This window comes from Balaenoptera borealis (genome assembly GCF_965194805.1).
Source record: "Balaenoptera borealis genome assembly, chromosome: 3".
NCBI lineage: Eukaryota > Metazoa > Chordata > Mammalia > Artiodactyla > Balaenopteridae > Balaenoptera > Balaenoptera borealis.
Window position 1 is genome coordinate 26,051,328 of NC_138866.1, and position 25,518 is coordinate 26,076,845.

Consider the following 25,518-nt stretch of genomic DNA (forward strand, 5'->3'; position numbering starts at 1 on the left):
AGGGGAGGGTGAGAGGGAAGGGTAGAGGGAGGGGAAGAAGGGAGAACTGGAGGGGAAGGAGGAAGGGGAGGGAGAAGGAGGGGAAGGGGAGGAGGAGGAAGGGAGGGTAGAGAGAAGGGAAGAAGGGAAGATAGGAGAGGGGAGGGGGAAAGGTGGGGGAGGGGAAAGGAGAGGGGGACGGGAAGAAGGCTGAAAGAGCTAACCAAAGTTTCCTGAAGGGCTCTGCTGAAGAGGTGCAGTTCACATGAAGGTGTAAATTTCAGGACAATTTACTAAAAGATAATACCTAGTGGTCTGTCCATTCATCCATTCATTCATTCATAATATTTATTGGGTACTTCAGTGTTCTGGATACTCTCTGGCAGTGAAAATAAGGTCTGTGACCTCAGGCAGCTTTTATTCTCTTGGGAGGGACAGATGATTAACAAGGATATAATACAATATAATACACAATTATAATATAATTGAAATAATTTAAAAGTACTGTGTGATGCAGGAACACATTTATGTGTGGTGTGTACACACGTATGCAGACACACTGCTGTGGGCACCTCTGTGGCAGGAGCCAGCCCCTCCCTGATGGGCACCAACTGCTGAAGACAGACACGGTCACACACGCATGCACACACACCGCTCCCCCTCTGTGGAACACCCTTGTGCAAAATAGGATGCAGCTGCCTTGCTCACTTAGCAGATAGGCAGACAGCACACCAGATATTTGGGAGCACCCAGCTTGTCCAAGCCAGGCCTATGATTGGACCAGAAGTCCTGCTCCCAATTAGCAGGACCTTGCTGCCTGTTACTACCTCAGCCCACTGGCGCTCTCAGGGATCATCTCCAAGGGCACCAGGCCATTCCTGCACCACGTGAAACACACAGCTGAGCAGGGTCTGTCTGTCACCAGCAAGGGGGACCGTGGGCCAGGACATTCTAAGCTGATGTTCTTCTGCCTTTCCCTCTGGAACATGAGCACATTTTACAAATACAATCTCTCTTCCCTAACTGGCATTACCTTCCTCCCCTTCCCTAATCTCTCCAATTTTCTCTTTTCCCATCAATAGACCGATTTCAAACTACATGCCTGTGAGAACTTTGCTTCCTTTGTTCCTAAAGGTTTCCCAGTCACACATTGCAAATCAGGGTAGCATGGTGGTAAAGGGCATGGTTCTGGAGCACATGTGCTCCAGAACCCATGTTCAAATACTGACTTCCCATTTGCTAGAAAGTTATGGAAACCCTGTGCTTATTTCTCTCTTTTTTTTGTCTGTGCCACGTGGCATACAGGATCTTAGTTCTCCAACCAGGGATTGAACTCGTGCCCCCTGCAGTGGAAGCGCGGAGCCCTAACTACTGGACTGCCAGGGAATTCCCACCGTGCCTATTTCTTTACCTGTAAAATGAGATACCAGTCCCTAACTCAAAGGGTGGTTGGAACAATTAAACTAGATCATGCATATAAATAAAGCACTTAGCACCAAGCCAGCACTGAGTAAGTACCTAAGAAAAGCCGCCTAATTAAGAACCCTCAGAAAGTTCTCTCCTAAGTCCTTTTACTTTTGGATGCAGTTTGACCATGATAGTGCATGAAATCTTCTACATGCACAATAGCCCCAATCATGGACAGGCCACCTTTGTGCCAGCACAGCATGGGGGAGAGCAGGGAAGAGAAGCCTAAGAAGCCAAAATCAAATATTTGCAAGGATGCAGTTATGGCAGAGGAAGTTCTGAGGACCAGTGATGTCTCAACTAATGTCTCCAGGGCAGTGTTTCCCGCTGCCTGGTCCATAGAATCTAGTTACATGAGATTTTAACAGGTATCTTGTCTGTTCCCCACACCACCTCCACAAAAAAAAAAAAAAGAAAGAAAAAAATCATTGTCAAATAAATAAGCAAAACACTTGGGCAAACAAGTCAAATAGGTTTTTTTACTGCAGAGCTTCTCAGAACCTTTAATATACTAACACACACTGGAAGGTGTAAGACACAACTATGGTATACAGAGTATCCCAAGTTCATCTGACCACGTGATGGTTAATTTTATGTGTCAACTTGACTGGACAACAAGGTGCTCAGATATTTGGTCAAACATTTTTCTGGCTGTTTCTGTGAGGGTGTGTCTGGATGAGATTAACATTTAAATCAGTAGACTGAGTAAAGCAGATTGTCCTCCCTTATGTGGGTGGGCCTCGCCCAATCAGTTGAAGGTCTGCATAGAACAAAAAGGCCCTCTCCCAAGTACGAGAGAACTCTTCCTGCCTGACTGCCTTCAAACTGGGACATCAGCTTTTGCCTGCCTTTAAACTCAAACTGAAACAGCAGCTCTTCCTGGGTGTCCAGTCTGTCGGCCTTTGGACTGGAACTACACCATCAGCTCTCCTGGTTCTCAGGCCTTTGGACTTGCTGACTGACCCGCAGATCCTGGGATTTGTCAGCGTCTGTAATTGCATGAGCCAATTCCTTAAAATCTCTTTATATACACATATATATATATATATGTGTGTGTGTGTACGTGTATCTATATGTGTGATACACACACACACACAAACACACACACACACCCTCCCTATTTGTTCTGATTCTCTGGAGAACCCTGACTAATACAGCCACAGAAACCTTTTTTTCCCGAGAGTATCTTGCAGTCCCTAAGTTCCATGAATGCTTCAAGGAGTGCTGTAGCTGAGGGTCAGAATCGAAGAGGGCTGTAGGATCTGCTCCCACCCACTGCCCAGAAAGTGGAGCCACCCCCAACCTAAATCCTGGGGCGCTCTCTGAAGTAATGTGTCACTGTGGTCCCTATTCATCATGGCCCTTTAATCTGAAATCTTCCAGGCTGGAAAGGCTGGAGTGGGGATTAAGAAGACATGCTCTTTCATGGATGACAATTCCCAGTCTGTTTCAGATTTTCCTTTATTGTTCCCTTCTCCTTTGACACAAGGAGTTGCTTGCTTTTCTCCTCTCGATCCTCCCACGTGAATATCTGGGGCTGTGCTGACCTCAACAGTGGCCTGGCCCTGAACTGCCATTACCACAAAGGGTAACAGGAGCCTTTCTTCTCAGACACGCAGCTGCTGACGCCTCGCAGGAGGCCAGACCTTCGGGCAGAATCCAGGGAGGGTGAAGACAGGGTTCTCAGCAGCACTTGGCTAAAGCCGAGAAGAAATCTCCTCTCTCTGTGACTTCTAGTCAGCTGCCCTTTGAACAGCACAGAGCAGAGCTCCAAGGGGGAAGAAGATTCCTGGGTGGACGGAGCCCCATCTCGTGGGAGCCTTTCCTTGAAAAACATCGGGTGGGAGCACTTGTTTCCCGTGTCTGCACTTGCTGCCCCAGGTTCCCTGCAGAGTCCATGGTCCAACTTGAGGACAGCTGGTGTCTGGGTTCTGTGTTCTAGGCCAGTGGTTCCCCATCTTTCCGTCTCACAGAATGAACCTCACTCTACCCCACTACCACCAAATCTGGGAATCAATACAAGGTTGACTATTCTGTCGAGTAAGAGTGTTAATGAAAAAAAAAAAAAAAAAAAGAACCTAGTATGACCATCATTTCATAAAAGAAGAGACATTTAAAAATAAAAAATAAAAAAAGAAAAGCCATTTTAGCACCCCAAATGAGGAAAGCAATAATCTCACAATAAAGGACAATCTTGCCCTTGAAGTGAATGCTTTTGGAAGGTTCGTGGTGCCGCTCTTACTTTCCCATTTTGTTCTGATCTCTAACGGTCTTCAGACCAGCATTTGAGGTCCACCTGCCACTATTCAGGGTTCTCTGCCCCCGTACTCTGCCTTTCTCCCCAGGTTATGTTCTTGGCTTGCTATTTTCTTATTCAAAACTTCCGAATTTCTACGTTTCCCAGAACGGTTTCTCTGGAAGTTTTCCCAGAAGCAAAATGCCAGGGGATGGCAGTACAAGAAAATGGGAATTAAGTGCCCACTTTTAGGGCTCCCACTGCCAGGCTAATTCTCAAGAGCAAATGATGAACTGGGGGTCGGGAGGGGCTGAGTGTCCTTCTTTCCTTTCGCCTCCCGCTAGACTCTCCAAAGCTCTGGCTCATTTGGCCTTCCTGGCCGAAGCAGCGTGGGTTCTGCTGGGTAATTTGCAGGTTTGGCTGGTAAAACGAGAAAGTTATAGGCATCTTGCTGGGCCGTTACTTATTCTGCACGGAGCAGGGACTGAGACTGACCCGTGGCTGCCACAATTACCCAAGTTCCCCTGGGTGCCTGCATGAGCCCCCCGTCCACCCCCTCCCCAAGTCTGCTCTGCCAACGGGGGCAGCTCGTCAGGAGCAACGGGGTGTGACTGTGAAGTCAGGAGACCAATTGTGACCAGCCGATATTTATACACCTGGAGAGTGCTGTCCCCTTCCACGTGGTCACCTTGGGCATCTCTTCCCAGTTCCCAGCGATGCTGTCTTTGGTCAAAGCCTTTTTAAACTCCTCTTGGGAACTGCCTTGAGAGCTAGATTACCTGAGAGAGAGTCACATCCTCACTTTTCCTTGTAGTCAAGAATCGCTTTGTCACCCAGCTAATTCCCTACACTTGCCTCCAAATGACCTTGGCTACATTAAAAATGAAATCACCCACATAGGAAGAAGACTCACCACCAGAGGGCATATTCAGAGAAGATGATGCAGACTGTGAGGGCCCACCAAGGAGGAGCGAGGGATGGAGGCACTGCTAGACTGTGCCTCCCAGGCAGTCGAATCTCACCGTTGTTGGAGACTTGATTTCACCTAACCCTCACATGTACCCAATGAGCTGGGGTGATATTATCCACATTATACAGATGAGAAAATGGAGGCTCAGAGGCTGACTAGTTAAGATGACAGATCTACCAAAGGGGCTAAGCTAGGGCCTCAGACTCCACCACAGGGAGCTTCCTGTTGGACTGGCCAAAGCATTCCACCTGTTTAAATCAGGATGCGAGTACTGATTTAAAAACAAGCAAAAAAAACCCAGCCAGCCAACACATCATCCAGTCTCCTCCCCTTGCACACAGCCCTGTGACCATTTCCTTCCAAATGATCAGCATCTACTGTTTGGACCCCTCTGCAAAGAGAACAGACAGGAGACAGGGGACAAGGAGGGGCCTGGTGGTAACTTTGGTCCCCAACTTCTGACTTCAACAAGACACTCTGGGGCCTCAGGGTCTTGATCTGGAAAAGGAGGATTAGAATAATCCCTCACTCACCTATGCAACTGCATCTCTTCTGTTTCCCCATATATCCCCTCAACAAAAGAGCAGAGACTGATCTCTATAATATGCAGGATGGCGGTGGAGAGACTGAGTTAGGAATCAGGTAGATCCTGATCTGATCTGAATCTGACTCCACTGTCCACTAGCTGATCAACCACGCAGCCAATCTGGGCATCAGTTTCAGTGTTCGTGCGGCGAGGCACAGAAGAGCTTCTGCTCCACTGGGTTATTGCAAGGATTGGATGAGCATGTGTATCTGGGGCCTGGGAGGGTTGACCCTGAATGAGATGCCCGACGCTAAGCACCCCCTACCCCAGGTGAATGCCCTCATGTGCCAAGAGTGGTGCCCAGAGAGTCCTCTTCTCGGACCCCCTCCCCTGTAGCCCTGCCCTCCTCCCAGCCATTAGACCTGCCACGGCAGTAAGCAGCAAAGCAGAGACCACCCAGTTTCTTGACTGCCTTTAAACTCTGATAGCATAAACAGTGACAAAAAGGAGAACCAAACAATTTCCAACAGAGAGCAAAGAATACAGAGGGAGCCATTTGTCATCCACAAGTGTGTCCAGCAGAGTGGACTCGGAGGTGGATCTGGGTTCAAATCCTGGCTTTGCCTTTTATTAGCTCTGTGACTTTGGGGACGCTACTCAACCTCTCCGAGCCCCGGCCTTTCATCTGTCAAATGAGAAAAATATATGTGCCTACCTTGCAGTACTGTTGAGATTCGAAGATGAAAAGTAGGTGAAAGCATGCAGTGCTGTGCCTGGCACATAGTAAACACATAGATATGTGTTAGCTATTAGGGTTATTGAACCAACTTTCCAATAAGTGCAAGGTAGCTCAGGAGGCGCTGCCCCATGCTGGAAAGATCAGAAGTAAAAAAGTGAGATGCTGTCCAATGTGGCCCCGTGCAGGTCCACTGTCTGCTCCCCACCAATATGAAACGAAGGGGTTTTTTTCTAAAGAGCAAAGTGTACAACAGCAAGCTCAATCCAAACAGGTCCCCTTTCCACTTACATGCCCCTAGTGATGGAGAACTCACTGCTCAGAAGATAGTCCAACTTTGAGTACCAAACATCCAGGTTAATCAAAGACCCTCTCCTTTGGGACTTGCCTGGTGGTGCAGTGGTTAAGAGTCTGCTTGCCAATGCAGGGGACACGAGTTCGATCCCTGGTCTGGGAAAATCCCTCATGCCGTGGAGCAACTAAGCCTGTGCGCCACAACTACTGAGCCTGCGCTCTAGAGCGCGCAGGCCCTAGAGCCCGAGTGTGGCAACTACTGAGCCTACGTGATGCAACTACTGAAGCCCGCGCGCCCTGGAGCCCGTGCTCCACAACAAGAGAAGCCACCGCAATGAGAAGCCCGTGCACCACAACGAAGAGTAGCCCCAGCTTGCTGCAACTAGAGAAAGCCCACGCACAGCAACGGAGACCCAATGCAGCCAAAAAAAAAAAGACCCTCTCCTTTGCACAAAATTACTTTACCCCAAATAACTCTATTTTGGAATTACTCTAAAGCCAGCAACCTCTGCCTTCCTAAAGCAAATACGGATCTGAGACTAAAGCCGATATTCCCAGGGCCAAGGTCAAACTCTACACATTTGCTGACACCCCAGATTGGGTACCTGGCACTTTGGCTATTTTGTGTGGGAAGAGTCAGACTGCAGGGAAGGAAGCACAGAGCTGGTAGCACCAGGAAGTTCTGGTGCCTGGCCTGGCCCTGTGGGACTGGCCTGCCTGGTGCAGTGAGTAGGGTCTTGCCCTCTCTGCGGTCCTGGGTCTCCCTGTGCAAGCCCCCTCCTGAGGCATCCACAGGACGGGAGGCCCCAGGCCCCACAGGCAGCCTCTGGAGGCTGCATCTACCTGTGACCTTGAATCAGAAGGCCCCGCCAAAGGAATAACAATGAGAAATGTCACCAGACACAGCTCTATTTGATGTGTCCCCGACCTGGGGAATTCGTGTCAGAAGACACACAGAAAAGCCAGATGGTATGTTCCAGGGTCACGGTCCACCACAGAGAGAAGCCCAGGGCCCTTTTCATGTCCTTTCCCGAGTCCGTCTGTGCCAGGGCGGCGGGGGTGGGAGGCCGAGGAGACACAAGATTAATGGCTTCCGAGGCAGGGGGGGAGCCGCCCACTCATCCAGCCAAGATCCTCCAGCGACTCCCCCGGCCTGGCTCTGCCAGGCGTGAAGCGGAGAAAGACTGTGGTGAGGAGGCCAACCCTTGCCAACCGGGAGAGCCCGGCTGCCTCATCCGCTGTCAGCCCCACGCCTGCGAGCCCAGCCTGCGGGCGGACCTGCGCCCAGGTTCGTCTCTGCGGCTGCTGCGGGCAGAGGTACCCACCCCTGCGTGGTGAGCCGTGCACTGCAGGGGCCAAGGGGGAGCAGGGGGGCAGGGAGCCGGGCTAGGACAGAACCCCGTTTCTGGAAGTCTGTCTGTCCAGAGCACTGGCTTCCAAGCTTGTAGAGGACCCTTTTTTATTTCGATGTTTTTCTTGGGAGCATTTGCTAATGTGCTTGCTTAAGTCGGTTTCCTTAACTTTTAAATTACAATTGTTTTCATATAGAACCCGTTCTCACATATGACCAAAAGGGTAAGGTCAAAAGAAAAATCTTTCCCAATTCCAGGATTCCCAAGCAGACTCCCCAGGGGTAACTCAAATGACAGCTTTTTGTGTCTCCTTCCAAAAATTCCCAAAGCATATGCCCAGCATTTGGAACTTAAAAAGCCATAAATGTAATTTTACTATATATTCTGCTCAGCCATCTGCTTTTTCACTTAACTCTATGCTGTCTATATTTCTGCATCAGTCCATATGGACTTAGGAGGGCTTTTTAGTACCAAAACATTTCCTGATTCCCCTGTATCATAATCTTGGTACCTTTATTCTTCATCAGTTGGAAAAATACATAATAAATTCACAATTCAGTCATACTTTAAAATGAATCTGCATGTTTCCTTTCAATGACCACAGAATGTTTATAGAGAATGCTTGGGGCATAATGGACTTTGTGAGGTCCTGTGTGAACATTTTACAAGTATTATTGTATTAAAGCTTATCACAACCCTTAAGGGTAGGCTTATTATTTCTTTTTTTTTTTAGCCGCACCGCGTGGCATGTGGGATCTTAGTTCCCTGACCAGGGATCGAACCCGTGCCCCCTGCAGTGGAAGCGCAGAGTCTTAACCACTAGACTGCCAGGGAAGTCCCAAGAAGGGTTATTATTTCTATTTTCAGATGAGGCCAGTGTGGCACAGGGAGGTTAGGTGACTCTCTCAAGGCTGCACAGCAAGGGGAGCCAGAGTTACCAGGTGAATTCAGACCAGTCTGACATCAAAGTTTCCGCCCTCTCCAGCGCATCACACAGGGGTGGTCTATTCCTGCATGTCCGAGAGTGTGAGTCAGGAGTCAGGAAAGGGTTCCCTCTCCTTCCTCCAAGGGGCCCTTCTCTAGCCTTGCCAGCCCAGCCGGGTGCGTTTATGTACACGGGAGTATTACAGACCCTGACGCTGACCTTGGATCAGGGATGGCCAGTTAGGTGCTGACCTTGGACATGGGCTGCAGCAGCTTGGATGCTGCCTGAAAGTGCCCACAGGGTTGGCAGGAGGGCAATGTGTTCCTTTTTGGTGCCAGCCATGGGGTGAGGCACCAGGAAGGCCAGCGTGAGCCAGACAGAGCACGTGGTCCTTACTGTCACGTGGCTCAAATCTCCCACCTTCTCCTCCACATGGGGAGATCCTTGCTGTCTCCACCTTGGTCACCAAGAGCAGAGCCCAGTCTAAGAGATGCCCTGGGAGGGACACGTGAAGGAGCCCACAGGTGTGCATCAGGGACGGATGGCAGGGGAACCACGAGGAGGGGGAGGCCTCCTTGCCCAGGACCACCAGCTCACCTCTCTTCCTGCCAGTTTCCAACTATTGAAACTCTCTCAATTCATCGATGTTTTAAAAAGATTGCAATTGTTCATGTCAGTCTGTCCAGCACCCCCATGATTCTCTGTCTGGCTCCTGCCGTCCTGTTGCCTGACCCGGCCCGGCTAGGGTGGGCGCACAGGGTAACAGTGGAAGAGAGAGATGGTGACGAGCACTGCTCAGCCCTGAGGCTCACAGCTCAGGTCCTGGAGGCCCTGCCTGAAGCTGAGGGCAAAGAGGATTTACATTCAGAAAGACAGACAGTGCACGACCAGGCGCTGGGTGGAGCCGGGGCTGGATTCTGCACACGAGCTGCAGGACTGTAGACAAGACCCTCATCCGCTCAGGGCCTCAGTTTTCCCATCTGTCAAATGAGGGCTGAGGCGCCCATGAGCCTCCTGGGTCTTCCCCAGCCCCCAGGTTCTGCCTTCTCCCTCTGGGAAGTAAGGAGTCCCACACACCACCCATGTATGGCGCTCAGGGGCTCCCAGGGCTGAGTCTTTAGAACAGAAGGTCCAGAAAGAGAGGACGGAAAAGATGCGAGTGTCCACAGGAAGCGTTTTGCACGGTGCCTCACTCATAGGAGGCGTTCAGCAGATGTTAGTGATGATGAGTGTGGCCATGAGCAGCAAGAAGAGAAAAACACAGTGAAACAAGCCTAGGATGACAGAGGCAGAACTACAGGGCTGGGAGGCAAGTATGATGGAGAAACAGAAAAGAGCTGCAGACGCGGAGAGAAAGTGGTTTAGCCTGGAGTGGCTGGGTCTCCCAGTCATGGGCACCGTCTCTGGCCTCATCTGCATGGCCAGGAGTTGTGACTACTGAATAAACCAGAATCCAGTGACCCCCCCCGAGAAGACTGCGGCTATGGCGTCCCTTGCCCGAGTCCCCACCTCTACACCCCTCGGTCCTCCTGCGCGCCCGAGGAGAGGCCTCTGATTCAGATCCTGCAGGTATCTGCTGCACATGGCCACTGGCTGCTGGCTGGGCCCCTGATCGGCAACACTGTAGACCCACTGGCCCATAAGCAGCGGCCCACACCGGCCACACCCACGAGGACGACCTGGCACTGCCAGCACACCTGCCTCCCGTCCTGACCTCTGCACTCCCTGCGGGCCTGGCTTGGCTGCCAGGGGTCCCTATTTTCTGGGACTGCTCTGATCTCAGGTTACTTTAACCTCTGCCATAAAGGTATTTCATGCAATATCTAGATGTCACAACATGTAACATTTTTTAGATAAATATATTTACAGACCAAAAAAAAAGATCCATTGCGGACCACTGTAACTATTTTACTATTACCGCGGGAAAGTACCTGGCAGAGTAAAGACAGGAGGTTGCAGGGGTGGAGGAGGGGCGAGCAAGGCTGACAGCCACGAGCACACGTGCGGGTGTCTAGTTGGGCCAAGCCGGGGCCCTTCCCAAGGCGATGAGAGCCTTTTTGCTGAGGGGTGCCTGTCCCCAGGGAGGGCAGGGTGGGTCCCCTGCTGTTGCCCCAAGTCAATCCTGGGACTGCTCTGCTGGTTGGGGTGAAGCTGCGGGGACGGGGAGGCTGGATATACAGGAGAGAGAAAACCTCAAACCCAAACCCAGGCCTGCTGAACACTGGCCACAGCACAGACAAGCCAAAGCAGGCTTCCTCTCCACTGTGCCCCAAAGGCTCCACGCAGGACACTGGCCTCTGGCACATCCCCTCCCCCACAGACCTGCATGGAGGCCCTTGGAGGCACCAGCCACAGGCCTGAGTTCCAACTCAAGCAGGCTGACTGCTCTCAGCAGCTCCAAGGCAGCTGACCTGGAAGCAGCGAGGGGGTGGTACTTCATTCCTCCTCTTCCCTTTTTGGCGAGAAGAGGCACTTCCCTCAGCCCAGCAGACATCCACAGGCACCAATATCCACACTTCCAGATGCCCTGACCCTCTGCTCAGGTGCCCCGGGCGGCTCAAGAGCCACATGCCCTTCTCAGGGGCTCTGCTCCCCCTTCCTGAGCCCAGGGGCAGCTCGGGATCACGTTACCGTGACAGGGGAAATGTCAAGAGGGTTGGTCTGGAGTGCTGCACTATTTCAGGCAGGCTTGGATTTGCAGCCTGGATCTTTAAAGTGGACCCACTTGTCACCTTGGGCAAGTCACTCAATCCCTCTGGACCTCCAGTTCCTCTTCCCATAAAGGGGGATAGGACCCCTACCTCTACTGAGGTGTTACTGTAAATGTAAAGAGATCATGCCTGCGAGCACCCGATCAAACACTAACACAGCAGTTACCTTCCCTTTCAAGTTACTAAGCTCCAGCGCTCCCCGAAATCTACGCACCGAGGCCCTTGGAGCCCAGGGACCATGTGACACTCTCCCTCCAACATGCCCTGCCAGCCAGGGCCCTCGCCTGCCCACACCCACACACCACCCGGCCCCTTGAGTCTGGGAACACAGGGGCCCAATGTGTTGGGCAGCAACAGAACAGGGCCTGGCTGACCCTTCCTGGTCTTGCCTACGGAGAGCTGTGGGGACCCACTAAGAACTGCAGTTAAACAAAACAGAAAGCCTTCTGAAGACCTTATCAGGCTCTAAATTCAGGCTGCAAGGATGGTGCTGGGCAGACAGAAACACAGCGGCCTTTAGAGAACCACGGCATATGTTAGTTAGGGGGGTTGTGCCCAGTGTGTGTCAGAGCCTGAGACTCCTCAGCCCCTCTAGGCCCTGAACCTGAATACTCACCACCTCTCCTCCCTGCCATGTGTATCTTGGGGTGAATTAGAAAAACTAGGTTCAGACCTCACCCACCCCGTCAACCAGGAACTCTTTCTTGGTCAGTGAACAACCTGTACAACTGTACAGGTGGCCCATCAGCGCTCAACTCAGTGCACAAATTTTCTCAAAATGTATCTAAGCTTTCACCTCATATTTACTGAAGGCTCCTCCATGCCTGGCCCTGTGCTACAGATTCACAAATAAACTGGATCCAGGCCTTTAAGGGGCTCAGGGTGATGGGGCAACACTCATGGAGATGTGGGAAAGAGGGTTTAATTCTCAAGGCTGCCTCTTCCTTGACAAGGCCATTTCCAAGGGCATTTCTCTACAGAACAGGGATTCAGAGAACGAAGTGAGCCCCCAGCGATGAGATGTACCCCTGGCCTGGAAAGCTGTACAGATCTAGCTGTTGCCCATGTCTGCAGGCTTGCAGTCCTCTCAATACTGAAAGCGGGCTGGGCTGGCCTGGGGCCTGTGTGTGACTGAGTCACCGAGCTGGACCTCCTGATGCCAAAGGTCTGAGCCAGAAGCAATTTCCAGGGAACTGTCAGTGCAGAGACCTCCTCTGGGGCCAGAGGCGACTGGGGCCCGAGGAACCAGCCGAGGAAGAGTCCAGGAGAGCCTAGCGCGCTCTGGCCTCTCCTGGGCCTCTGCCGTGCTGAGAGCTGTGGATTTTCCTGCGGCTTCCCCAGCAACTGCAGCACGGCCCATGCAACCCCAGCTCAAGCTGATTACAGCATGTGTGCTAACTTGGGGATGGTCTGGAATATTCCTTCACCTCCCAAACCAGAGGAGCCCTTGCCTCCGCAGGCGTGGCTGCACTGCCCAGCATTTCCTGGGAGAGGCTCTGCCCCCTCATGTGACCTAAGGGACCCATTGCAGCCACTGAACAGCCTCCCTTCACCCTGGCGCTTGGCTATTTTTGCATCTGCTCTGTTTCTCTCCTGACTTCACCTGTGCCCACCTCACCTGCTCAGCCACACTGGTGGCTGCTGTGGTCCCAGGTCCTCTCTTGGCCCGGAGGCTTGAGTGGGCCTCTCCACAGGGGCCTTTCCGCCTGGAAGATTAGTGCTTTCTGCTTCCTGCTTTTGGCTACCACAGTTAAACCCCATGGGCAAGGGTCCAGCAGGGAAAAGCAATAACCTTACACTCTAAGGATAAAACTCACATTCTGCTATCTGGGTAGGTCATTAGTTTTGATAGAATTTCAATAGGGACATGCCTGGAACCGTGAGGAAGAAACACTAAAAAGAGCCAAAATTTCTTGAGCACCTATTGTGTACCAGTCTCTGCTTTAAGTACCTTATATTGATCAATTGTTAATCTTTACAGAAATGAAGGTCGTCACTGATAATGAGGAATCTGAGGCACAGAGAGATTAAGTAACTTATCCGGGGTCACAGAGCTGGGATGTCACACAGCCAGGCAGTGGTGTGACGGTAAATGTTTAAGAACCGGATGGAAGAAGGGGACTGATTTGCCTGTTTCCATGGTGTACATACTCCCATCGTGGCCAGCTTCAAGCTACCAATGTGACATCACTGATGCTGTGTTACTGTGGAGAGATGGGCAGTAACAATCCGTCATACAGTATTCCTACCATGCAGACATACTAGATGCAAATTTAGTTCAAGAACATAAAGGTAATAAAATATTAGAAGTAGTGAGTTTTGAGTATTTATTACCTTTGTGGGGTTTTTTTGTTTTGTTTTTGTAAAAACAATTATTTTCTACTTAGCTTTTTAAAAAAATTTATTTTATTTATTTTTATTTTTGGCTGCGTTGGGTCTTTGCTGCTGCATGCGGGCTTTTCTCTAGTTGCGGCGAGCAGGGGCCACTCTCCGTCAAGGTGCGTGGGCTTCTCACTGCAGTAGCCTCTCCCGTTTTGGAGCACGGGCTCTAGGGTGCGCGGGGTTCAGCAACTGCGGCACGCGGTCTCAGCAGTTGTGGCTCACGGGCTCAGCCGCTCCGTGTCATGTGGGATCCTCCCGGAACAGGGCCCAAAACCGTGTCCCCTGAACTGGCAGGTGGATTCCCAACCACTGCACCACAAGGGAAGCCCTACCTTTGTTTTTAAGACTACGTATTTACTAGTAAGTTTATATAATTTCATTTTTAATGATGATTGTGTTTAACAATCAGCTACAAAATTCCTGAAAATTTAATGGTCGGTTCTCCCGAGCCAGTTTGAGCTGGTTCCAGCACACCACTGGGGCCAGGATTTAGACTCAGTCATTCTGGAGCCAGCGCTTTCCCTCCTAACCATTACAGTATATTGCCCCCAAGAAGGGCATGGAGGCCACCTAGCCAGCCAGATCTGCCCTCATCGATCAACAGGGCAATAGATGCTGCAGAGCCAGGCCCCTCCTGGCCACTGTTTCCATGGCCTTCTACCTCCCTCTTATGCCTCCAGAATTCCCCTTTACCCATATCTGATCTCCCTAGGTTAGCCCCACTAACATGCATTAAGCACCTACTGCATACCAGGTGCTGTTCTAGGCGGTGGGGACAGAGATGAGCTTGTACTCTAGGGGCTCATGAAGTAGTGGGAAAAGATAAGCATATATTCAAATCCAACAGGTTACAACCCGGTGAGGGGCATGGGCCAGACTGTAGCTGCAAAAAGAGAGAGATTACTTCCCCCTGGGAGGCGTCAGGGATGGCTTCACTCAGAGGGGGACACATGAGCAGGGTTTTAAAGGATAAATAGAGGGGACTTCCCTGGTGGTCCAGTGGTTATGATTCTGCACTTCCACTGCAGGGGGCTCGGGTTCGATCCGTGGTCAGGGAACTAAGATCCTGCATGCTGCGCGGTGAGGCCAAATAAATAAATAAATAAATAAAAATTTCAAAAAGTTGAGTAAAACTTACAAAATTAAAGTTAAAAAAAAATAAATAAAGGATAAATAGAAGTTTGCCAGGCAGACTGGGGGTTGCGGGTATATAATAGCACAAATAGGAAAGAATAGATCCGAGGTGTATATTTAGATAGACGCTCCATATCCTAGCTGGGGGTCCCTGCATCAAGGGAGGGCGAGACAAGGGAGACACGGGGAGAAGCAGTTTGGAGGGCGATGCTGCAATTCTCTTTTGCACGTGCTGGCGTGAGGTCCAGCCAGGAGCCCAAGCTGGACACCAGCGTCCAACCCTGAGATTCAGACTTAGGAGTTGTTGGAGAGCGGGTGATGAGAAAACAAGGGGAGGGCATGAGATGGGAGAAAATTACAGCTTCAACATACGTTGATGACAGACTCAGAGGGAGGCACGAAGGGGGTGCCCCTGGAGGTTGGCCGTGGGCTCTTGGAGGATGAGGTCAGGAAGACTAAAAGTTCCTTTCTCCAGCCTTCCCCTCTGCCCATGACACAGGCTAAGGGGGGAACAGGGCCCAACCCGCAGTGGCCATTCTCCCCTCTGCTTTTTTAGGAACAAAACATGAGGCCCAATTTTCCCCTTCCACCTCCACCCCTAACTTACCTATGTGTTCGACCCACACAGCTAAGAAGGGGTGGTGTAAAAGCTGGAGTTAGAAAGCTAGAATTCTAGACTCAGTGAGTGACATACAACACATACAGCACTGGCTGGAGTGCAGGCACACAGCCAGATTGCTCCTGAGCAAATCCCAGCTTTATCAGCTGTGTGACCTTGGGCAAGTGACCTAGCATCTCTGTGCCTTAGTTTCCTTACCTGTGAAATGGGGATAGTAATTGGACCTAGTTCCTATTTTCTTATTAACCCCAATAGGGTTATTGTGAGAAAGCAGTGAGTTAATACATGAAACGTTCTTAGGACAAAGCCCGGCACCCAGTAAGTGCTCAATAAATGTTAATGACTGTTATTATTCTTAGTATTACAATTGTCCACCTCTGACCCTGCAGTTTATTTTCAGCTCTCTTGTCTTCCCCCAAATTTTTCTTCCAGCAAACCCTAAAATGATCCCCAGGGAGTTAGGCGTCTTGAAGAAGACAGTCTGGACACAAGTGTCAATTGGGCTCTGAAAATAGCACTGGCTGCGGTGCTCTGCACGCCTGGAGGGCTTTCCTCAAGCTGAGTGAGGCCTGAGCACTGCTCAGCCTGTCGGGAGGTCAGGGCAAGCCACGGAGGCAGAGGGTCCTGCGTGTGTATGTGTGCGTCGGGGGAGGGCATTGGCATACCACACTAGGAGGCAACTGCAGTGCTAAAAAGCATGGAGCATGGCTCCGAAAGGCGATTCCAAAACCAGAGCTACTTTCTGAAGCCAGAATCCTAACCCTAACCCACTCCTCCAGGATCCTGCGTTGCTGCAGGCTCACCTGCTGGGATCCTCCACATTCCTTCCCACCCTCAGAAGGCTCTGTTAGTGGGAGTCGCCCACGAGGTGCAGTGCCACTGATGGCCTGCAGGGGGCTCTAGAGCTCTTCCATTTCCCATTTTCTGGGCTGCGAGGGTACCACGCTTAAAACAATGGGTTGTGTTTACCGGTCTGAGCAACTATGCTGCTCTGGGAGGTGAGTGAAGAGAAGCTGGGATTCGCTGGTCCCTCGCTGGTGTGCCCCAGTTCATCCATGCCCCCAACTGACTGTATCTGGTTCAGCCCCTTGTCCTTCCTACTCCACCACCTAACACTGATTTGGGCCGTTTCCCTCACAGCCCCCTAGGGGATGCCTCCAAAGGGTCAGCCTCTTGTCCTTGTGTGGGAAGGCAGGGAGAGGCCGCTGCTTTGGCCTCCAAGGTGCAGCAAGGGTAGCTTCCAATTGCTGGGGTGTCAGGTTCTAACAATCCAGCCCCTCAACCTGCTTGTCAGGGAAACATCATGCAGAGGCAGGTTCCCGAAAAGACTCTGCTTACCCTGTTTCTCCCTAAGGCAAAATTCAGTAGCTCTGGATGCTACGCTAGGAGACCTCATTCGGCAGATCTGTTTACCTGATTGCAACTCTATCAATATATCTGGACGACAGAAATGACTTGTATGCACTAACTTCTAAGGACATGGCCAACCTAACAAGTTAATATTGGCAAAAAGTTAAAGATAGTCATTTAAAAAACAATTTGAAGAAACTACACATAATCGTTCTTTGGGGCTTTGTCAAAAGTAGAAAAGATAAGGGAAATGTGTTTTTTAATCAGACCAATTTAAGAAAAACACCCATGGTAGGGTTGCCAGATTTAGCAAATATCACATGGGACATACTTATACTAAAAAATTATTTGTTGCTTATCTAAAATCCAAATGTAACTGAGTGTCCTGTATTTTATTGGGCAACTCTACCCATGGTCCAAGGATATAGGGATTCATTCAGAGGAAATTTCCTATTCATCACCTCGGCCCCAAATCATAATTCCCTCTGTAATCCCCTTGTGTTACATATGGAAACCCAAGCCACATTGATCGCATTAAACAAAGTAATCAGTTCAAGCACCCCAATCTCACTGCTGAGGAGGAAGGACTTTCATTGTGAGGTTATATCAAAGGAATGAAAAGTAACTTCCAATAAGATAATATCAAAATATTAATAAGAACATCAAACATTTAACGTACACCCACTATGTGCCTGACACTTGTGAATTACCTCTGTTTAATCTTCACAATAACCCTGGAAGGAAGATAGTATTCTGGAAACTAAAAAGAGTATCTACAAGTTTAATTTCTCAACTTCTTGCAAAGGCATGTAAATTTCTAGTCAATTACTTCCCAGGGAAAGAAAGGGGAGGGAAATCGAGAGTCAGACTCCATTCCATCAACAAACTGGCTTATTCATAATGCAATGCCGGGTCTGTTGCTCTTTGGTTTTGTGCCACTTACACAGGAAACTGTCTTAATTTCAATGAATGATCACTGACTTGCGGTATGGGATCGTGGGAGAGAACTGGGTGGGAAACCCGTAACAATCTTCAGTAAGTTGGCCTTACAACTGAGGAAGACGTGTTACACTTCGGGATAATAAACAGCTCATTTGCTGTGAATAAAGGCACGCTCAAGCCACCCCGAACACTCGGTGACAATGACACGCAGATTCCAAATGTTCTCTGTAAGAAAAAACACCCTTTCTCCTAATCCTTCTTAACTCAACAAGACTGATTGGTTTTTATTATTCATGAATTAATTTTTTACTCCGGGTCCAACAAGGGAATTGAAGCTATAACGTTTCTCACCAATTGAGGGGGGAAAAAGCAGATCTCAGCCTCAGCAACACAGCCAGATCCTTGCTGGGATTCCTTGTGGGGTAGGATGTTTTGTTTGTTAAATCAGATAATAATCAATTAATAACCCCAAAATTTAGGTTGTTGGGTATTTTGGGGGGAAAAATTGAGCAAGAACATGAGTGAGAATATTGAAGTAGATAAAAAATACAGTCGTGGGACCTTGGTATGTTAGGTGGCTCCTGTTATGTTAGGCTGGTATATTAGGCTGTCTCCTATTTCCAAGTCACACATACAAAAAAAGGGGGGGTGGTGGTGAAAGAGGAAATAACAAAGGCAGCACCAATTTCAAAAGTAATGCACAGATGAGCAGTTTGCAGGTGAGCAGGTCCAGGCCTGGGTATCGGCATGAAAAGTCACAAGAGGGGTCTCAGGGATCCAGAGGGGGCGGCTTCCTGGTGCCCTCCCTCTAATTTTTGCCTCCAGAGAACAGGTTGAGGTACCCAGGAACAGGGACGGCAGCCCTGGGAGACGCTGAATGGCCAAGAAGGCGATCAAGGGTGGTGAGGTGACTTTGCCTCTCTCTTCACCCAGCTCTTTTCCCAGCTATTCACATGTGCCAAGTCATAACCCCCCTTGTCCTCTGTGTGCCTTTGGTCTGCAAACTTCTCCTGAGATTGCAGCCAGAGGAACCAAGCAACGTTGGGGGCGTGGAGAGGCAGAGCCTGGCATGGACCTCAGGTGCTTGTGACAGGAGGGTCAGACCCGACACAGTGTCCTTTACAAGAAACATTTCTCCCCTCCCAGTTCAAAGGCAACACACCTAGCATTTCTGAGGGGGGCTGTGTGGCTAGACTGGTGAACAGACTTCACCAGTCTGTTCAAATTTCAGACACCAGGCATCTTTTGCTCTTGGATGAATTTAGACATGCAAACCTGAAGCCTGTGCAAGTTATGTTTGCAGAAAAACATTTATGTTCAGAGGCAAGACACAGCAACCCTCATCCAGTTACTACGAGGAAACTGGTTATGAGAATTGCTTTGCGCTTTTGGGGAAGAAAAAGCTGCACGCTGTTATTACTGTTATAATTATTACAACCATCACATTCTTGCTATTATTTCTGTGAAAGCGGTGTTCTTTCTGCCAAAGCTTGTTAGCCTGACTGCTTAGGTAGACAATGTCAACACACCCAAGGGACAAATGACAAAGAGTGAGGCTAAAAGGAAAAGGATAAATACTGCACTCTGCATGCGTGCTGAAGAGATGTCTCACCATCAAAAGGGAATGTTTTCTGCCGATCGATTAGGAAGGCAAAAACAAAAGCATACACTAGCTTATTCACTCAGCAACACCAGGATCCCAAACTAGAGCTCAAAGTGCTAGGAAGTGAGATAAGAGAGCAGAGAGACGGAAAAATTGGCTTCAAATAAAGTTTGGTGCGTCCTGACACCCTCTCACCCGCACCTCCTCAGGTAACAGACAGCCAACCTGGAACGTGAGGTTTTTACCCTCTTTGGTGTCCCCACCAAATGCGAGCAGGCCATTGACAGTGGGTCAAGGCCTTGATGGCTGAATCGGAACGAGTGGCCCATAGTAGCCAGTCTGCTTTGGGACTTCTCTCGACTAATCGCGCTTAGCAGCTCAGAATGGCTCCAACACACCCTCACACTCAGACACACACACATGCACACACACTCAGGTAGACACACACACAGACGCACACACTCTACACTCCTTCCTCCAAAACATATAAAACCAAAGAGGGATGAAAGGACAAAGGCAAACTAGAGCAAGTTGGGATGAAAATAGAGGGGAAAAAATAAGTGAAGACAAAGGAAAATGTTAAATTGTAAGACATGAGAGAATTTCATCTGAAACATCACCCTTCGCATTCTCCACCCTCCCCCAGAGCATTTCCTTACGACAGTATTTCCTTGTTCTTTGCCCTCCGGAAACCAAGAACACACGAAAAGACCAGCGATGCTCAAAAACCTTTTGCCGGGTGTCTGTTTGAACTTACAACCCAGGTGAAAATACCGAAAGCATAAATCTAAGTAAATATAATACTTTAAGAATTTTATAACAATAAGAAGAAAAAAACCAAATTTATGAATTCAAGTTAATTCAAGCAATTAAAAAAAATAAAGAGCCAAGTTAAAATAACACTTAGCATTTGGGGTTTTGAAACTCATGGCTTCCTAGATAGAAAAGCTTGACTCTAATTGGGCACTTCACATCTGTGCAATTTTAATGTAGTGTTTCAGTAAACACGGATGGTCAGGCGTGTGAGGCTGACTGCTGCTGTAATTGGCAGGAGAGGATTCTGATACAGTTTTAAATGAAAATTGATCACATTTGAAACAAGAAGACAAAAACAAAACCTTGTTGGAGTTTGTTTAACTGCCTTTTGACCTCTGGATGAAATGACATTGAGAAACAAAATAACATTATCCAGAAAACCATTCCCAGAAAAGGCTCAATCCCGGGGACACCGAATGACAATATTGAATAGAATATTTTAAAGTCCTAAGGAACAGAGGACAGAAATTTAAAGAGAGAGAGAGGGAGAGAGAGGGGGGAAGGGAGAGAGAGAGAGGAAAAGAAGGGGAAAAAAACTTCTTTGGGACTACGATGTGTATAGGTTAAAAAGCATGGCAAAATGAAGATGAAAAAAATTATGTCTGTAACCCCCAGGAAAACTTTTGCTTGGGGCTTATTTTAACCCAAGCACACACAACTCTGAATTTAAGACAATTTGCCACTAGATTTTTCCCCCATCTTGTCCAATTCCATACTGAACGTCCCATGGGCAGATTAAAACCACTCTGATTTTCCTTGATTTAAGAACACATTTGACCTTTTTAGCGATAGACTGTCAATGGCCATATCCAGGGAGAGAAGGGTTAGTCGGGGACCTGGGGCAGAACTCCCAAGGCTCCTTTGAGCGTGGCCATCTGTTCCGCTGGAGAAGGGCAGTACGGCCTGTTCACCCTCTCTGGGGTCTGCCAGCCCTACCCAGGCCCAGAAAACTCAAGAAAGCCTCTAAAGAAAGACTGAACTCCTCTGGCCGCAGGGACAGCCAGCCCTTGGGTCTCTCCGTGCTCCCTCTCACACCACGGAAAAACCTCAAGGCTCAGCAGCCCCTCACGGGAATGCGGCCACAGCCTGGCCTCAGTCTAGGCAAGGGGTAAAAGGCAGGGCGGCCGGGCTGTGTTTAAATAGCAGAGCCCGTCGCCCCCGTGACGCCCATCTGAAAGGGGAGCCCCACCAGAGCACGCTCTCACGCCCGTACACACACACACACTCTCCTAGGAACAGATGCGGCTCTTGATGCTTCGGGGTTCAGAGATATCCTCTGTATCAAGGGTGTTGACGGCAACAAGAAAGGGCTTGACACTCCCTTGAGCCAATGCTTACAACTAAAGGTGCTATTAAAAATCCTTTCTGTTCTAATCCTGATAGGTACAGAAAGGCCCTCTAGGTGGGCAGAGACCAGTACACTCACAGGAGGGGCTGGGGCTGGGGACCAGGCGGCTCCAAGTTTCCCACTCGTCTGGTTTGTCAGTGTTTTTTGTTGGACGCTTGCATGGGGGGTCTCTGCTCCCAGGGACAAATTGAGCCCACGCTGTCCTCTGGCGTGCCTCCCCCTGCCACATCCGGAGTGGGGGCAGCCCCGCAGAACCTGGGAGCCAGCAGGCATTCACTCCCCTCTGCCCGCTGAGTGCCAGGAGCACTCCTCCGAAGTCACAGGATGCCCCCTCCAGAGCCCTGCTTTCCCCAACAAGGCGCCCAGAGCCACAGACCAGCACGCACCCAAAGTCTTCCGGTGACCTCCTTCCAGCGTGGCCCAGGAAGTGCACGAGGAAATGCCCCAGGGCAGCCTGACACGCGGGGTCACACTGTCACTGGTGGTAAGGGTTACATGCCCAGTGGCCTAGGGAAAAACTACGCCCTCAACGACTGACCTCTCCCAGGCATTGCCCTGACAACCTCTCCGAGGAAGGGGTCTGGCCCTGCCATCCCTCCCCCGGGACAGCCCTGCCATTATCAGTGAAAGGTCAGCGGCCTCACCAGAGGCGGGGTGACGGGGGTGGGGGCAGGCTGGCCCGGGGAGGGTTAATCTGCCGGCCAGCCAGCACAGGGGTCACTGTGATGTGCAGAGAAGTTGAGCATCCCAGTGCCCCCAGAGCTGGTCTGCTAATTACATTTGCAATTATAAACACCGCAACCTCCCTGCGCAGGGACCTGGCCATACCAGCCAGGATGTGATCCTGCCGCAGGCCACCCCAGCCACGTGGGACACCGGGGCCAGCAGAAGCCTATGGGCCCCTCCTCCGAGGAATGACCATGCATGTGACCCTTCCCCGGAGGTCTGAGGCTGATGGGACTGAGAGAGGGGACGCTCACCAGAGATGAAACCCAGTCAGGGGTCACCAGCACTTACAGCGCTAAAAAGACCTTTGATTTATCCCTAGAAATTAGCAAATGGCCTCAAGGGCAGGAGGTGGGCTCACATTTGTCTGGTTCCAGCATCCCCAAGTTGAGCCCTTCCAGGATTCCTGGCATGGTCTGTGGACCCTCTACTAGCAGCCCCCTCCTGGGCCCACACACCCTCTGGGAACCACGGCCACTGCGGAGGACATCAGAGGGTCAGCCCTCAAACCATGCTGGGGTCCCCCATGGGATCATTCAGCCAAAAGCCACCCGATCCCAAGACAGAAGCTCCCAGCAGAGCTGTGAGGAGTCCTGACTAATTCTGGGCAGACCTCCTGGTCAAGCTGGAAGAGACTGGGAGGGCCTTGCTTGCAGAGAGAAAAGGGACAGAGCCAGATGATGGCTGGTAGATGTGGAAAGGCACCAGCCTGGGGTGTTCAGGGTGTGGGCTGGACTTTACTTTGAAGGAGTGGATTACGGTCTAAGTATCTGCTATTCCTTCCCCTTAAATTAGAACCACGAATAATCTTAATCATATTGAGGAAACCACTTAAAGCATCTGGGAAGACAAGTTCTAGGGAACAGCACTGCAGAACCGTGTCAGAAGCATCCCGCCTCTTATCTAACTGTTCGGCTGTCTTCCGAACTGAACTTGATTTCCTTTTGAATCCTGTTCTTTCACACAGCCAGCTCCATCGCCCACCCGCCGGGCAAACGCGCCCGCAATGTCTCTCTCACAACCCACCCCTCTTTTTTGGGGCTGCCAGACTTGTACAGAGCTTCCCAGTTCCAACTGCTCAAAAGAAACTAGGCATTTTGCAGAGCACTGAGGAAGGTGACAAACTTTCAATGAGTATAGATTATCTTAAATAAAAACCATTTAGCAAAATGTCCCATTATCAGGAATACGGATCAAGCACACAGGACAAAGTCACAAAGGCCCCCTGGGCTAGGGCCGGGGGGTGGGGGTCACTCTGAGAAGGCAGCGTTGTGACATGAAATCTCTATCACAGCCACTTCCCTCACAGAGCTTTCCCCGAAAGTCCCCTCTGTCCCTCCTCTCTCAGACTAAATGGAATAGGTATTGATTACTCAAAATCAATAGAATGAAAAGGTTCTTCTTTGGTGGGTCAGTTTGTTTCTTCATATATATTTTTTTAAGAAACATATTTTTATATGTCCCAATTATTGGTAAAATCGAGGACTGTTTGTAAAATGGAGTTGGGGAAATAAGCTCCGAGAGGAAATTTCCAGTTGATGTCAAGACCTCACTGAGCTGGAAAGGGCCTTACCAGGGACTGGGGCCCTCTGCGTTGACCCACTGTTTCTTCCTAGTTTATCACCCTCAGGCCTGAACGAGACCACCCTCTTCCATGGCAGTCCACACCTCCAGAAGTGTGGCAGGCACATAAAAGTTTATTTCCTAGAGCCCCTCCCTCAGAAAACCAAGACTAATGTCCTCACTCTGATTTATTTTTACATGTACCATTAAAAATTAATTTCCCCCTTTGTTTTTCTCTGGGTCACTGATTCTGAATTACCATGTGGCATTTTTCCTACGTGTGAACCCACATATTTTACCTTCAGGACAGTTTGTTCTCTGTTGCTTTAACATCAGCAAAGTGGTCATCGGACGCTGGGTGACGCAGCGCCCCCTGCTCCCTGGATTTTATGCCGAGGGTCTCCATCAGGTCCGTCCCCGACGCATTTGTATACAAGCCCACACAGGCCAGCACACTCACTCCCACTCTGGCTGATTATATATGTACATAAAATATTGATTAGAACTGGTAATGGAGTCACCTACAGGATTGGCTACAGGAAAATGAAAATGAAGGAGAGAAAGGTATGAAGGTCTGGGTATATCTCTGTGTGTGTGTGTGTGTGTGTGTGTGTGTGTGTGTGTGTGTTAATTTCTCACCTGGAAAGTGAAAATAACACTAAAGCACTAAAAAAATGCTCTCTGTATATCAGCAGGTGAGAAAGAAGTATGGGGAGTTCTTTCTCGCTGGACTGTGGTCCCTGCACCCTTGGGTTTTTTCCAGTCCAGGGATATCAGCTAAGCCAAATAGGTAGAAACCGTGTGTACAGAGCACTCGAACCCGCTCTTGTATATGCTCCCCAAGAAACATCGGCACCGTAATGATGGATTCATTCTACGGTCCTTCCAACAAACCAAAGAATGCAGTCCTCGGTCTTGTTACTTTGCTACCAGTGGCTCTAAAGCTGCTTGTGAAGCACCGGGGCTGAGGTCAGAAAGATGCCTCCCCCCAAATCAGCCTCTGACCTCCACAAGCTCGTCCTTGGAAATTTTGGACCCCTGTAACTACAGCAGAGGTAAACCCGCGCCAGGAGGTACACACCTGTATATGGGGCCGGCTCACTAATGTTTCGGCTGCTGCCCAGCAGGTCCTGGGCTCTGAGAAACAGTATCTCACAGGGATGCTTAGCTCCTCCGTAGAAAAAGCAGGCATGTTTCTGGCTTTTCCTCTGCCCCATGGAATGAGAAGCTAATTCCTTGCAAAGAAACCAAGAAGGCTAGGGAGTCCAAACCACTCTCAGGCTTACTTTATAACTGATTTCCACTTCAAACCCTTCCCAGACACCCAGGACCTCAGCTCCCTCTCTCCCCTTTGCTGCTTCCCCGACATTCCTTCTTTGCCCATATTTCTCCTCAAACTCAAGCCAGGGTTGCCGTCAACTCGATGAATTACCCAGCTGCTAAATCCCCCATCTCTCCTTGCTTTCTTGGTCAACATAATCAAAAGATGTACTTCCCCATAGGAAATTTCATATTTATTGACTGTGACTTGAGCCAGGGACAAATTCATAGATATTTCAAGCTCAACTAAAGAAGGCACCTCTGGAGAGAGTGACCTAAATAATTTAAATATCCAATATTTGTCGTACTTGGTAGTTTTACGTGAGGAAATGCCCCACAAACATCATACATTGTTCACAGCTTCGCCCACGCAGGAGGTTCCTTTGGGGGCTCCCACTCCCTTACGGAAGGAGTACCACCGTGTGAAACCACCCCCCACTCCACCCCCGCCAGCCACGCAAGCTGGGATCAGTGTAACCTTTAAAGAGAATGAAAAGCCACTTTTCAAACTGATGGAAA

At 49.8% G+C, this 25,518-nt stretch overlaps 1 protein-coding gene and 1 long non-coding RNA gene across 9 annotated transcripts in view; one reads left to right on the top strand and one right to left on the bottom strand.

Moving 5' to 3' along the window:
- LOC309626636 overlaps window positions 1–25,518 on the top strand; it is a 1,318,538-nt gene that overhangs the window by 389,536 nt on the left and 903,484 nt on the right. The window lies entirely within an intron of this gene.
- Window positions 1–25,518, bottom strand: part of ESRRB (estrogen related receptor beta) — a 174,359-nt gene that overhangs the window by 81,105 nt on the left and 67,736 nt on the right. Inside the window, exon 1 of one of the 8 annotated variants that reach the window (XM_082387559.1) lies at window positions 10,897–11,066. The exons of the other annotated variants lie outside the window; for them this stretch is intronic. Within the exon in view, the coding sequence (XP_082243685.1) occupies window positions 10,897–10,979 (83 nt within the window). The 5' untranslated portion in view covers window positions 10,980–11,066. Of the gene's footprint in view, window positions 1–10,896; window positions 11,067–25,518 lie in introns of those variants that run through there. 8 annotated transcript variants of the gene reach the window in all.